General features: G+C 41.2%; 1 protein-coding gene and 1 long non-coding RNA gene across 2 annotated transcripts; one reads left to right on the top strand and one right to left on the bottom strand.

Moving 5' to 3' along the window:
* Window positions 1–13,562: 13,562 nt before the first annotated feature.
* LOC145017704 (uncharacterized) lies at window positions 13,563–14,355 on the bottom strand. The gene is made up of 2 exons (XR_013666627.1): window positions 14,232–14,355; window positions 13,563–14,156 (listed from the first exon to the last, which is right to left on the bottom strand). It is a non-coding gene; the product is annotated as an uncharacterized LOC145017704 (long non-coding RNA).
* On the top strand, window positions 13,896–15,144 carry LOC145017703 (U-box domain-containing protein 17-like). Its single transcript, XM_078975687.1, has 2 exons — window positions 13,896–14,176; window positions 14,273–15,144. The coding sequence occupies exons 1-2, from the start codon at window positions 13,896–13,898 to the stop codon at window positions 15,060–15,062; spliced, it is 1,071 nt and encodes a 356-aa protein (XP_078831813.1). The 3' UTR covers window positions 15,063–15,144.
* Window positions 15,145–15,782: the final 638 nt, after the last annotated feature.

Here is a 15,782-nt window from a genome sequence, read left to right as displayed (position 1 = left end):
GTAGACGTAACTAAGCCTTGGAATGACCAATTTGTTGTGATTTGTGAACATTAGGGACAAATCTTGTACTAGTAGGAAATGATAAATTACTAATACGCCATTATGCATGTTATTGGCTATCATAAATATGTTTCATGACTTATGCTCTTATATTACTTCTAAATTCATTTTATCTACAATAACTAATAGTCTTGCAGATGGAGATGCCAAATAAAAGAGAAATAGAACAACATATGAATGTCTTAGCCAATGAAGTAAGGTCTTAATCCAAGGAAGTAATAGTTGTCTTATTTGGAAATGATCACTTTTAGAGTTTGTTGTTTCAAAATTTCATGTCTTATTTCGGTTATTGTGATGACCTAATTTTGGTTAATTCACGCAACTAATTGACGACCAAATTAACATTTTTGAAACAATCTATTATCATTTGACACAAACATAAAACCAACTTTTATTTTATATTTGATAACTAAGTTATAACCTGTATAATATACGGTTGATAAATTAAAATAAAATAGATAACAATTGTAACAAACATATTTAAACAAATTTATAAAAGGGTGTTTATTAAAATCTAAAAAAATGAACAAAATGAGTGGAATTAGAGATTATTTATAACTTATTATTTCTTTTTATCAAGGATCATGCAATTTATTACCAAACATTTGAACTTCAAATCTCTATTAATAATGTTAATTTTAAGGATTTAGAAGAAAGTTAAATTTAAATATAAAATCATAGAAAAAAACATATATCATTTTTAGATAGTAGGAAAAAAGAAATTAAAAACTATAAAAAAAAATGATAAAATGAAGAAATTTATACCCTTTTATTAAAAGAGATAGATAGATTGCCAGATCATATTAAAAAAATGTCAATTCACTACTACAATTAAATAAACCAACAACTCATCATTACTTATAATAGCATACATTACGTACGCATTGTATCAACTTTTTGAAAATTGCATTGAAACTGTGAAGTTAAGCAAACCATATGGACCATTCTGTGATTAATCATATTTTTATTTGTAACAATATATTTTCTAGACATTTAATTATCTGTTTAGCTTATAAGATATGTGAAAATGTTAATATCAAATCTTTTTGAAAGGTGTTATCGGCTGCATCATCAATTGGATAAGGAGTAAAGTTAGGTTGTCTAGAATGATTCATGCATTAAAAATGGGTCAATGTTCACATAAAAGTTATTATTATTATTTTTTTTCATTTAAAAAATACACATTCTATATATTAAATAAGAAATCTTTGTCTCTCAAAATTGAATTTGACTTGTTGGAAACCGGTCTTTGTTGATAGCCTTGACAAGATAATTTCCTAAATTAGAAGTTGACCGAAAATTCGAAATATATTCATTTTACGTGCTATTTGCATTAATATTGATTGACCATTATTTTAAATAGGTAATCTTTTAGAACGTTTTGATCCGTAATATTTCACTTTTGTGGGTTAGTAATCAACTAATCACTGCTTGAAATTATACATGATGCCTTTTTTAAGAAAAAATATTTCAAAATAACCGTTTTTATAAAGAAATAAGCAAAAGTAAGCATTTTCTATTTAATAATCACAAATTTCAAAGAAGCCTAAATAGAGGACCTTAGATGCTTCGAAACGACATCATATAAGACTTTTTTTACTGTGGGTTTCCACATTTCGCAATGGCCCATGCAAAATGTCCTACCCATAAAAGCCAATTTTTTATTATTATTATTTTCAACGATATTATAATGTAAAGCTCTTTCAACCCTAAATTTAAGTTCAAATTTCGTATTATAAATATAAGGATTTTCAGTTTCTCAAATGACCATTTTACATATTAAAAAATTGGCCCATTTCACAGCGATTTCTCACTTTCTCAGCCTCATTGTGGAAAATGGCCCATTTTGTAGTGACCCAATGCAAAGTGGTTACATTCACACAGAGATACCCATTTAGCAATTGTTTTATTTTATCAATGTTTAATCGCTATTTTATACTTTACAAATATTGTGTTGGAGTTGTTAGTTAAAAATATTACTTGTATTTTTCTAAATTTGAAAATATGTTGTCATTTGACACAATAATAAATTATTGTTTTAGTTTTAATTATTATATTTTCTTCTATAAAGTGATGTTTTTAATTCATATATTATAATAATAAAAAGTAACCAAACCCAAATTCGAAAACAATGTTACAAAATAAAAACGATTTTCACTTGTCTATTTGATTCTTCAATTTAAAATTTGTTTTGACATTTTTACCTTTATTTACAACTTACAAACATATATCGAGAGTTTAGTTTAATGAGTTATGTGGGTCCTTTATCCCATTAACCCATTATTTAGACAAAACTGTAAAAATGATCCTGTGGTATGTATTTTTTTAGGGTTTTAGTTCAAACCATAACTTTTTTGGATTGGTGGTCATTTTGAGCTAGTTTCGTTGCGTTTTTGGTCCATGTGAATAGTGAAATGACTGTAATGCCATTGGGGTATTTATTTTCCATTTTTAAATTCATTTTTTTTTCTAATTTAATAATTATTTATTCATTTTAATTAAAAGAAAAATAAGAAGACCCACCTCTCTCTCTCTCTCTCTCTCTCTACAAACTTCACCCCTCCTCCTTCATTTACGACCAAGAATCCCTATCTCCTTCATAGCCAAATCACTTCAAAAATCTTAAATCACATTCATATCGGGTTGAAGATGGTGGCCTCGATTAAAATTCCTAAATCACATTCATATAAAAAATTCCTAAATCACATTCATTGCTTCAGTAATCCCACCGTTAAAAATGGTTGCCTCGATCAAAATTATGTAAGTAATCCCCATAGGTTTACAGTTATCCTCCAGTAGCTTATCTTCCAGTTGGCTAAATCGATTTGATTCAACTTACAAAACCCGCTGAAGTAGACCCAATTTTCAGATCGATCACTTCCAGCATTCACTTAATCTAAATCTCTATCGATGGAAGATGCTTGGGGGGGTACCGAAGGGGCTTTTTAGACAGTGGAGATGGCAGCAGTAGAGGAGGCTGAAGACCATAATGAAGATGGTATCGATAGAGGAGGGTCGATGTTGTTTGTGTTGGGGTAGTGGGAGCATATGGAACCTCCATGAGCAACACCACTCGTCATTGAACAACCACATAACACCCACAAAGACTTCCTCTCCCTCCTTTTCCGAAGACATCCTTTGCAAAAACCCTAATGCAACCTCCCTTACAGGGTTATCTCTAAGAACGTAATCTACCTGAGGCGATGGGCAGATGTTAAGTAATCAGAGGAGCAAGAGAGGAGGAAAGAGTCGATGGTGGATTTCAGATTCATACACGCACATATCGATTTCGAAAACGAAAACATACACATATGAATCGATTTTTAAGCATTGTGTTTGTTCTTGAGCACTTGTTCTTAGCACTGTGTGTGTTTAAAATTAAAAACCAAAAAAAATCTGGAGAGATTGAGAATAGGTGTGCGTAAGTGTATTACCATGTGTCAAGAGAAAGAGAGAGAGAAGTGGGTCCTGTGTTATTTTTTTAATTGTTAAAATGAATAAATAAATAATAAATTTTAAAAAAATGAAAGAAAAATGTAAAATAAATACCCCAAGGGTATTATAGTCATTTCAATTTTCAGAGGGACTATTTTCACATACAAACCATTCCAAAAGGACCATGAATTCAAAAAACTCGAGGTTTGATGTAACATCCGGATTTTTACCAGGTAGCTTGTAATCTAATTTTTTGTTATATTGTGAGAGGGACTCGGCGAGTTGGAGCTCAGACTCGCCGAGTAGGGACGCGAAATTGAACATTGGTGCGCGCCTGGACTCGACGAGTCCAGGATATGGACTCGGCGAGTCTGCGCTGTGTAATGAAACCCTAAATCTCCGGGTTTGAGGCCTATTTAAAGGGCCTTATGGCCGTCATTTGTGCTCACCCAACCCTCAGTGAGTGTCCCTAGTGTTCTTGAGCGATTTGTGAAGAGAAGGGAGCCATTCTTGACCTTGTGTGTGTTGTTTAGCAAGAAGAAGGAGATCCTAGGCAAGAGGAAGCAAAGGAGGTTGCTATTTCGTGGATTTGGAGCTTAGATCATCACTCTAGAGGTATTATCTCGGACCATTTTCTGTTTAGTGAAGCTTGTTGCGATTTAGGGTTTGTTGAACCCTTTTATGGCAAGATTTGGTGTCCTTTTGGTCCCTTATGAGGTTGGAACCATAGATCTGGACCCTTAGAGGTCCAGAGTGTCCCTTTACCCAAGCTTTTTGGGGATCAATGGAGGCTTTGGATTGGAATCCTCATGCCTTAGGTCAAAACTCCATTATTGAGCTATAGGGTGTGTTATGAGCACCAAGATAGGAGCTTTACGTGATGAATCAGTCGAGGGAGGCCAGATCTATAGTTTTTGGAAGCAGATCTGACCTTAGAAGCGAGTTTGAGTGGTTGCATGGCATGGACTCGCCGAGTCTATTCATCCGACTCGGCGAGTAGCTTGAAGGTTGCCTTGGGACTACTCAGCGAGTGGTCCAATCGAGTCACGGGTAGACTCAGTGAGTCAGGGTGAGTTGGAGAGGGATGACGAGTGGACTAAGTCAAACTTGGACTCGCCGAGTTGTCCTTGAGACTCGGCGAGTTGAGTCGGGGTGGCCCCGCGATTCATTCAGGTGAAACTCGTCGAGTAAAGGGAGGGATACTCGACGTGTAGTAAGAGGATTTCAGAGGGTAGGTGAAAACGTCTAGACTCGCCGAGTCCGGTCAGAGTTGACCATTGACCGTTGACCAAAGTTGACCTGTGTTGACTTCTTATAGATAGTCAACCTTAGAGATATAAAGTGTTAATTAGAAACGTATAATTTTATAGGAGGATTAGAGCTCGGAGGATCGAGCACGAGGGGTTTCCAGGATTCGTGAGATACCGAGATACGCGAGGTGAGTCTTCTCACTATACTTTACCTTGAGTAGGTAACCAGAGCTATTTGATGGGGTATTTGTATGCTATGTACGTTATGTGTTGTACTGCATGATATCTATGTGATTTATGTGGTGCATGTTTATCAGAGTTAGAACCTGAGGGTTCACAGAGTTTGGGTGCACGGACCCACAGAGTTATAGCCTAGAGTGGCTAATATGTGTTATATGTGGTATTTTGGGGAACTCACTAAGCCTTGTGCTTACAGTGTGGATGTTATTTGTTTCAGGTACTAGTGACGACCGCGGGAAGGCGCCGGCTTGATCCGTACACACACACGTTTGGAGCTTGACGTTATGATCTTGGGATTTGTATTGTTTTTGTTGGACAATTAAAATGACTGTTTTAATGAATATTGATAGAATTATGTTTTATAAAAATTGAAAAATTTGGTTAAAATTTTCGGTGTTACAAATTGGTATCAGAGCCTTGGTTTGAGGGATTCGGGTACACCTTCGGGGTATTTGAACTCAAACTGAGGAATTAAAGAGATATTTTCAAAATAAAAACCAAAAATTTTCTAAGAGTCAGAGATTTTCCAGGAAGAAACGTGTGTACGATCAGCCAGCGCCCGAACGGTGAATTCCCAAAATATCTTTTATTACGTGATAATTATTAATGCGATGTGTTTGCATGCTTGAGTAGGCTAGGTATTGCTGATAGGACTAGGATGGCCTGTTTCGTGATGCCTTAGCCTAGGGAATGGTGAGCTGCTATGAGATGCTGAGAGTAATTAGGTAGCAGCTAGAGCTTTGTGAGAGACCTGTTACAGAGTGATTTCAGTATAATAGAGTACTTGTGGATTGGGATCCGAAGAGGAAGATTTGGGGTGTGTACTGGGACGGTGCGGACAGTAGTATTGGGCCCGTACTACTGAAAGCACCGGTGCGGTACACAGTCCAAATAAGAATCTTGGGATGCCAAGAGTCAAGGAGGGGTGGATTGTCGAATGTAAGAGTGTTCGAGTGAATTCTAATTATCGCATGTTGTATTTCAGAGGTTGATCATGGTGAGGACACGTCACATGCCGGAGGATGTCGGGACTAGCGATGAGGAGATTCGACAGATCATTCATGAGGAGGTGGCTGCGGTCATCAGAGCTGAGTTACCAGAGATGTTTGGGTCCATTAAGACTGCGTTGATTGAGACATTTGACGAGCGCTATGCCGCTCTTTCTGAGGCTGCGGTTGCAGCGGCTACCGCAGCGATTGCTGCGGCAAGACCCCAGGGAGGTGATGCGACATTGTTTAGGGAGTTCAGCAACACCAAGCCACCAGAGTTTGATGGTACGCAGGATCCGGTGGCAGCTATGAGGTGGATATCTGATATGGAGGGATGCTTCTTCACTTGCTCGTCCCCTGAGCATTTGAAGGTTCGGTTCGCGCTGAACCAGCTTCGCTTGGGAGCGAAGGACTGGTGGAAGTTTGTGACTGCGCACTTCACACCGACTGAGCTTTCGGCAGTGACCTGGGAGAGGTTCACTACCATGTTCCGAGATGAGTACGTTCCTCAGGTGGAGAGGGAGTGTCTGGCACAGGAGTTTCTGACCCTCAAGCAGGGTACCGAGTCAGTTACAGTGATTACGAGGATGTTTCATGAGAGGGCGATGTTCTGCCCTGAGCACGTGTCCACCGAGCAGGCACGTATGAGCCGTTACCTGAGCATTCTGAGACGGGAGATTCGGGAGTTCGCTGCGAATTCCTCGTACCGGACATTTGCCGAGCTTCAGGCAAATGCTCGGAAGAGGGAGATTGAGCTTGAGACTCAGGCCAGGGAGGAGGCGGAGTCTCTGGGGAGGGATCGGCGGCCGGCACAGTCCCAACCGGCAGCCAAGCGGGCCAAGCCCGCTGATCCTAGACCCGGGAGCCAGAAGGGCCGCACTTTTGGGAAGTGCGGCAAGGGTCACGATGGAGTCTGTCGGGCAGGGTCTTGCTACAAATGTGGCAAGGAGGGGCATATGGCCAAGGATTGCCCCAAGGGATTTGCAGTGTGCTTCCACTACAACCAGACCGGACACCGGAAGGCAGAGTGTCCGCTGCTGCGCGGAGCATCTCAGGGGTTTGCTCCCGCCGCCATCAGAGCTACTGCTGCAGAGAGTTGGCCCGTGAAGGCCGAGGCACCGAGGGCTCGGGGAAGAGCCTTCCAGCTGACTGCGGAAGAGGTCCGCGCTGCACCCGATGTTGTGGCTGGTACGTTTCCTTTTCATTATTATTTATGGTGTTGAGATATTATGCTTATATTATGCTATGCATAGGTACCTTCCTTGTGAATTCTGTACCTGCTTTAGTGTTATTTGACTCGGGTGCGAGTCGATCTTTTGTATCTTTGGCATTTAGTCAGCGTATCAGTGTTAGTCGTGGGGCATTGAGTCGGCCCCTGCGGGTTTCCATAGCCGCCGACAGAGTGATTTGTGCTACAGAGGTCCTCCGGGGATGTGTATTGGAGATTTTCGGGGTTGAATTCCCGATCGACCTGATTCCTATTGCGATGGGTGATGTCTGTGTTATAGTGGGCATGGACTGGTTGAGCCGATTCGGTGCGGTTATCGATTGCGAGCGTCAGCTGGTGACTATGCGAGATCCTAGTGGGGGAGTTCTTTCGGTTTACAGCGAGGGCACACGTTCTGGATCGGCCTTTTGTTCGGCTGCTAGGGCGAGGCAGCGTTTACAGCAGGGCTGTAAGGGTTTTGTGGCGTATGTGATGGATACGCGAGTGATCTCCGAGAGACCGAGTTCAGTGGATGAAGTTCCGGTGGTGCGTGAGTTCCCAGATGTCTTTCCCGAAGAGTTACCAGGTGGGCCTCCCGTGAGGCAAGTGGAGTTTGGTATCGAATTGGTTCCGGGAGCCGCGCCTATTGCTAAAGTGTCGTATCGCCTTGCGCCTCCAGAGATGCAAGAGTTATCCTCGCAACTTCAGGAGTTGCTGGGGAAGGGGTTTATTCGGCCGAGTAGCTCGCCGTGGGGAGCACCCATCCTGTTTGTGAAGAAGAAAGATGGCTCGCATCGCATGTGTATTGATTACCGGGAATTGAATAAGCTGACGGTCAAGAACCGTTACCCGTTGCCGAGGATCGACGATTTATTCGATCAGTTACAGGGAGCATCTTGGTTCTCTAAGATTGATTTGAGGTCGGGCTACCATCAGGTGAGAGTGCGGGACGAGGACGTCCAGAAGACAGCATTCAGGACGCGTTATGGGCATTATGAGTTTGTGGTGATGCCTTTTGGGCTCACCAATGCCCCGGCTGTGTTCATGGACCTCATGAACATGGTATGTCGGCCGATGTTGGATCGGTCGGTGATTGTATTCATTGACGATATTCTGGTATATTCGAGATCTAGAGAGCAGCACGAGGAGCATTTGAGGGAGGTTCTTGGAGTTTTGAGATCGGAGAAACTTTACGCAAAGTTTTCCAAGTGCGATTTCTGGTTGCGGGAGGTCCAGTTTCTGGGACATCTTGTTAACCAGAAGGGGATATTGGTCGATCCGGCCAAGGTTGACGCAGTGATGAGGTGGGAGGTGCCAAGGTCACCTTCTGAGATCCGGAGTTTCCTTGGGTTGGCAGGGTATTATCGGAGGTTTATTAAGGATTTCTCCAAGATTGCGGTTCCACTCACCAGATTGACCCGGAAGGGTGTTACATTTTCATGGGGTCCCGAGCAGCAGAACTCCTTTGAGACGCTTCGCCAGAGGTTGTGTGAAGCTCCAGTATTAGCTCTTCCGGAAGGGATGGAAGGTTTTGTGGTATTCTGTGATGCATCGATTTTAGGACTGGGAGCGGTATTGATGCAGAAGGGTCATGTGATAGCATATGCATCGAGGCAGTTGAAGCCTCACGAGACGAGGTACCCCACTCATGATTTGGAGTTGGGGGCAGTGGTGTTCGCCCTCAAGATTTGGCGGCACTACTTGTATGGGGTTCGTTGTACGATTTACACGGACCATAAGAGCTTGAAGTACTTGATGGATCAGCCTAACCTAAATATGCGGCAGAGAAGATGGTTAGACGTGGTCAAGGATTATGATTGCGAGATCTTGTACCACCCGGGCAAGGCTAATGTGGTAGCCGATGCATTGAGTCGCAGGGCGGAGAGTACTCCACTGCGAGACGTATGTTTGAGATTGACCGTGATAGCTCCAGTCCTGGACGCCATTCGTGGGGCTCAGGCCGAGGCCGTGCGTCCGGAGATGCAGAAGAGAGAGCGGGTCGTTGGGTTGGTTTCTAAGTTTATATCGGATAGTCGAGGCCTTATGACTTATCAGGGCAGGATCTGGGTACCGTTTGTGGGCGGTACACGTACTACGTTGATGGAGGAGGCTCATAGATCGAAATTTTCGATCCATCCCGGGGCTACAAAGATGTATTTGGACTTAAGGAAGGAGTATTGGTGGCCTTGTATGAAGAGGGATGTTGCATGGTTTGTCGAGAGGTGTTTGACCTGTCGAAGGGTAAAGGCCGAACACCAGAGACCGCATGGCAAGTTGCAGCCATTAGAGGTTCCCGAGTGGAAGTGGGAACAGATCATTATGGATTTCATCACCAAATTGTCGAGGACTGCCAGAGGAGTTGATGCAATTTGGGTGATTGTGGATAGGTTGACAAAGAGCGCTCACTTCCTTGCCACCAGTGAGAGTTCTTCGGCGGAGAAATTGGCGGAGATTTACGTGAGGGAGGTTGTATCTCGGCATGGGGTGCCGATCTCGATTGTTTCAGAACGCGATGTGCGTTTCACTTCCCGTTTCTGGAAGAAATTTCATGAGGAGTTGGGTACTAAGCTGCATTTTAGTACCGCATACCACCCCCAGACCGACGGTCAGAGTGAGCGGACGATACAGACACTCGAGGACATGCTTCGAGCATGTGTATTGGACTTTGGGGGTAGTTGGGACACGTATTTGCCGTTGGCGGAGTTTTCCTACAATAACAGCTATCATTCGAGCATTGGTATGCCGCCCTTTGAGCTGTTGTATGGTAGGAGGTGTCGGACTCCCATATGTTGGGGAGAGGTTGGGCAAAGGGTAATGGGCAGTACAGAGATCGTGAATCAGACGACAGAGCAGATACAGCTGGTCAGACAGAGGTTACTGACCGCTCAGAGCCGACAGAAGAGTTACGCGGATAGACGCCGGTCCGAACTGGAATTTCAGGTCGGCGACTTTGTTCTCCTGAAGGTTTCTCCTTGGAAAGGAGTGATCCGGTTCAGGAAGAGGGGCAAATTGGGGCCCCGGTTTATAGGCCCGTTTCGTGTGATTGCCAGGGTAGGCCGGGTAGCCTATCGGCTGGAGTTACCAGCAGAGTTGGGGCAGATTCACGACACTTTTCATGTATCGCAATTGAGGAAATGTATAGCCGATGAGTCCGCAGTGGTTCCACTAGAGGATATTCAGGTGGATGCAAGCCTGAATTATGCTGAGAGACCGGTAGCTATTATGGATCGAAAGATCAAGATTTTGAGGAACAAGGAGGTACCTCTGGTATTGGTTCGGTGGCAACATCGGAAGGGATCAGAAATGACCTGGGAACCGGAGGGTATGATGCGGGAGCAGCATCCGGAGCTGTTTTAGAGCGAGACTTCGAGGGCGAAGTCTATTTCTAGTGCGGGAGAGTTGTAACATCCGGATTTTTACCAGGTAGCTTGTAATCTAATTTTTTTTGTTATATTGTGAGAGGGACTCGGCGAGTTGGAGCTCAGACTCGCCGAGTAGGGACGCGGAATTGAACATTGGTGCGCGCCTGGACTCGACGAGTCCAGGATATGGACTCGGCGAGTCTGCGCTGTGTAATGAAACCCTAAATCTCCGGGTTTGAGGCCTATTTAAAGGGCCTTATGGCCGTCATTTGTGCTCACCCAACCCTCAGTGAGTGTCCCTAGTGTTCTTGAGCGATTTGTGAAGAGAAGGGAGCCATTCTTGACCTTGTGTGTGTTGTTTAGCAAGAAGAAGGAGATCCTAGGCAAGAGGAAGCAAAGGAGGTTGCTATTTCGTGGATTTGGAGCTTAGATCATCACTCTAGAGGTATTATCTCGGACCATTTTCTGTTTAGTGAAGCTTGTTGCGATTTAGGGTTTGTTGAACCCTTTTATGGCAAGATTTGGTGTCCTTTTGGTCCCTTATGAGGTTGGAACCATAGATCTGGACCCTTAGAGGTCCAGAGTGTCCCTTTACCCAAGCTTTTTGGGGATCAATGGAGGCTTTGGATTGGAATCCTCATGCCTTAGGTCAAAACTCCATTATTGAGCTATAGGGTGTGTTATGAGCACCAAGATAGGAGCTTTACGTGATGAATCAGTCGAGGGAGGCCAGATCTATAGTTTTTGGAAGCAGATCTGACCTTAGAAGCGAGTTTGAGTGGTTGCATGGCATGGACTCGCCGAGTCTATTCACCCGACTCGGCGAGTAGCTTGAAGGTTGCCTTGGGACTGCTCAGCGAGTGGTCCAATCGAGTCACGGGTAGACTCAGTGAGTCAGGGTGAGTTGGAGAGGGATGACGAGTGGACTAAGTCAAACTTGGACTCGCCGAGTTGTCCTTGAGACTCGGCGAGTTGAGTCGGGGTGGCCCCGCGATTCATTCAGGTGAAACTCGTCGAGTAAAGGGAGGGATACTCGACGTGTAGTAAGAGGATTTCAGAGGGTAGGTGAAAACGTCTAGACTCGCCGAGTCGCCATGGTACTCGCCGAGTCCGGTCAGAGTTGACCATTGACCGTTGACCAAAGTTGACCTGTGTTGACTTCTTATAGATAGTCAACCTTAGAGATATAAAGTGTTAATTAGAAACGTATAATTTTATAGGAGGATTAGAGCTCGGAGGATCGAGCACGAGGGGTTTCCAGGATTCGTGAGATACCGAGATACGCGAGGTGAGTCTTCTCACTATACTTTACCTTGAGTAGGTAACCAGAGCTATTTGATGGGGTATTTGTATGCTATGTATGTTATGTGTTGTACTGCATGATATCTATGTGATTTATGTGGTGCATGTTTATCAGAGTTAGAACCTGAGGGTTCACAGAGTTTGGGTGTACGGACCCACAGAGTTATAGCCTAGAGTGGCTAATATGTGTTATATGTGGTATTTTGGGGAACTCACTAAGCCTTGTGCTTACAGTGTGGATGTTATTTGTTTCAGGTACTAGTGACGACCGCGGGAAGGCGCCGGCTTGATCCGTACACACACACGTTTGGAGCTTGACGTTATGATCTTGGGATTTGTATTGTTTTTGTTGGACAATTAAAATGACTGTTTTAATGAATATTGATAGAATTATGTTTTATAAAAATTGAAAAATTTAGTTAAAATTTTCGGTGTTACATTTGAACTAAAACCCTAAAAATTTGCATACCACATGGATCATTTTTGCAATTTTGTCCATTATTTATCACTTACATTATTTATCATCAAACCCCCGCAAAAATAATGCCTCTCATCCAAATTAGAAATATGTTTTTTTTTCCTCACTTGAATTTAAAATCTTAATATGTTATTTTAATTATCCGTCAACGGTCAACCCCACAATTAAATATAACATATAACAAAATTTAATATGTTTGACCATCTTGTATATCACATCCCATCGCTAACCCCAAAAAATGGGTTATTTATATACCAATTGTTCAAACTAATACATATACATATGTTCAACAAAAATATTCAACTCATAATAATAACAAAAATATTCAAATCATAATAATATATTTCATGCTAGGTGTTTCCAAGTCGGTTGACTAGTGAATAACAAATACAAGGTTTAGACGGAGAATATTTAGGAAATACTCGGATTAGATAAATTATAAACAAACTAATTTAGAAAAATTATACATGTAACAAATATCATAAACCCATTAAATTTTATAGCAAAATAGGCGACTATCAATAACAATTATGGTTTTTCTATTAAAAAAAAGTTTAAATTTATGAGTTTGACCAATTTGATCGAGTTTTTCCAAACTCGCCGAATTAGATCAATTTCCTCCAAAGTGGACCCGAGTTTGACTGATTACAAGTTTTTTGCTTGATTCTTAGAAAACCACTTTGACATATACTCAATTCAAAATACTCAACCCGAATTTTACACACTACGGTAGAATGAGATGAACATTTCAGTGCAGTGAAAACATCACATCCTGGGTGAAATGTTTGAGCCAAAGGGTCACCTTGCATTCAAAATTCATGTATTCTTTCTCTTTTTTTTGTTAATATTTTAGCGATTTATACAATATAATAATATATTACTGTTTTATATTTATTTAAAATAATATAAAAAATATAGAGAAGTAATGTTTAGATGATAAAGTAAAAATAGTCAAATAAAAGATGAGTACATCTAGACTTATCAAACAGCGGCACATATAATCTATTTAAATTGGGTGCTATCCTATGTAATCTTTCACTCACATCAATTATTAATTATGAGAGTAAACTCAAACATTCACAAAACACTCACATATGAGATACATAAAAACAAGCAATTAGAAGGAATATCCTTTAAATTCCCTTTCATATTGTAAGTTTTAAATTTTGACACAAAAGCCAAAAGGTAAAGCAATTTTATTTTAAACGGAATGATTAATAATAAATTAACACGTGGAAATAATAAAATAAACACGTGGAAATATAAGACCAATTCCATCAAATCAGTTTGACAATAGAATATCTTATATTCCTATTCAAAATCGTTTCTTTTATTCATCTCCACTATGAAAACATTTAAATGTTGTATTCAAGAAAAGTTCTAGACCAAAAAACAAACGTATACCACCAAAAACACATGTTGGGTCATCATTCAGCAATCTTGTGAACTGAAAACGGATCATCTTTCACCATTAAGTGTTTGTATTCATCAATCCTTTCAATCTACAGAATCACGATTCCATGGCAAACCGAAGTTGAATCCTTCCAAGAAATCACAAAAAAAGATAGGTAGATGGAGATGAAAGAAGAAAATGAGGGAGGGAATCAGAAGAAACAAACAATAATCGATGAAATTACCGATAGATTGATTAATGGAGAACTTCCGACGAAGATTCAGGCCGCCATGGAAATCCGTAGCTTGATCCGTAATCGTAATTCCCCCGGAAAGATTCGCGCCAAGTTCGCCGGCGCCGGTGTTATTCAACCCCTTGTTCTTATGCTCTGCTCGCAGCATCATGATGCTCGTGAAGCTTCCCTTCTTGCTCTCCTCAATCTCGCATCCAGAAACGAAAGGTTAGTTATCGATTCTTAAATTCAAATATGAAATTGTCATTTGTTAGGGTTTTACAGAAATTTAATCTTCAGATCATATGAATGATTGTATTTCAGAAACAAGGAACAAATAGTGACGTGTGGCGCCATTTCTCCTCTCGTGAACCTTCTCAAGTTCCAAAACACGAGCAAGATTCGAGAATTAGCCACAGCTGCAATTTTGACATTATCATCGGCGCCACCCAACAAACCGGCAATCGCCGCCTCCGGAGCGATCCCGCTTCTAGTTCAAATTCTCAGCTCCGGTACCATTCAAGGAAGAGTCGACGCGGTCACCACCCTCCACAACCTCTCGACCTCCAAACAAGAACCAACGATACTTCTCGACTCTACCGCCGCCCCTCCGCTCATCAACCTTCTTAAAGAATGCAAAAAGTACTCAAAATTCGCCGATAAAACCACCGCCCTAATCGAAATTATCTCGGAATCTCCAGAAGGACGACTCGCGATCACAAATTCCGAAGAGGGGATATTAACTTTGGTGGAGACGATCGAAGATGGATCGGTAATTAGCAAAGAACACGCAATCGGAGCTCTGCTTAGATTATGCCAGAGCTCGAGAAGTAAATACCGGGAACTCATTCTGAATGAAGGTGCGATGCCGGGAGTGTTACGGTTAACCGTCGATGGAAGCAAGGAAGGGCGGATGAAGGCTATGACTCTGCTGGACTTGCTTAGGGACTCTCCACCGGAAAAGCGACTGAGTCCGTCGGTTTTGGAGAAGATGGTTCAGGACGTCGATGGGTCGGGGAAGACGACGGAAACCGCTAAGATAGCTAAGGGTTTCTTGACTTCTTCTTGCATTAGGTTAGGATTGAGGAGCTCTAAATATGAGCTTATGAGGTGATTTTGATTTAACCTTTTTATCCGGAGTGTAAATTGAAATGAAATTATGTGTAATTGGAATATGATAATATTCATCATGCTAATTTCAGAGAAAAATATAGTTTAATGAGTTATTTATTTGAATGATTATGTTTATATTTTTATTATTATTATTATCTAAAAACGTCTTTTCTATAAAAATATAAGTTAAATGACTATCAAGCCGATGTTAATCACATGTTACTTAAAAAGTGTTTTATTTGACAAATCAACCGAGCTACAAGAATTGTGTTGAGCTTGTCGAGCTCTGTCTGAATCTCTCGTGTAATCTGATTGATATCTATTTGATCAATTTTTTACCAAAATGCATGGGATTTTTGCGATCCGATTCAATTTTACAATTACGATTTTACATAGCAAAAAACGATTATATATATATATATATATATATATATATATATATATATATATATATATATATATATATATATATATATATATATATATATATATATATATATATATATGTGTGTGTGTTACGATACAAAGCGGTAAGGGTGAGCAAAAACCGCACCGCAACTAAAATTAACCGCAAAAACCGCAACCGTAATAAAAACCGATGGTGAGGTTTTCTGTTTTTCAAAAACCGCAAATTTGCAGTGCTGTATAGTTATTTGTTTTCAAAAAAACCGTAAAAAACTACACCGCACCGCATATGTTATATACAACTTTTTTTATTAAT

This window comes from Lactuca saligna, chromosome 9 (genome assembly GCF_052625555.1).
Source record: "Lactuca saligna cultivar CGN05327 chromosome 9, ASM5262555v1, whole genome shotgun sequence".
NCBI classification, from domain to species: domain Eukaryota; kingdom Viridiplantae; phylum Streptophyta; class Magnoliopsida; order Asterales; family Asteraceae; genus Lactuca; species Lactuca saligna.
This window is presented reverse-complemented; position numbering and strand designations above follow the sequence as displayed.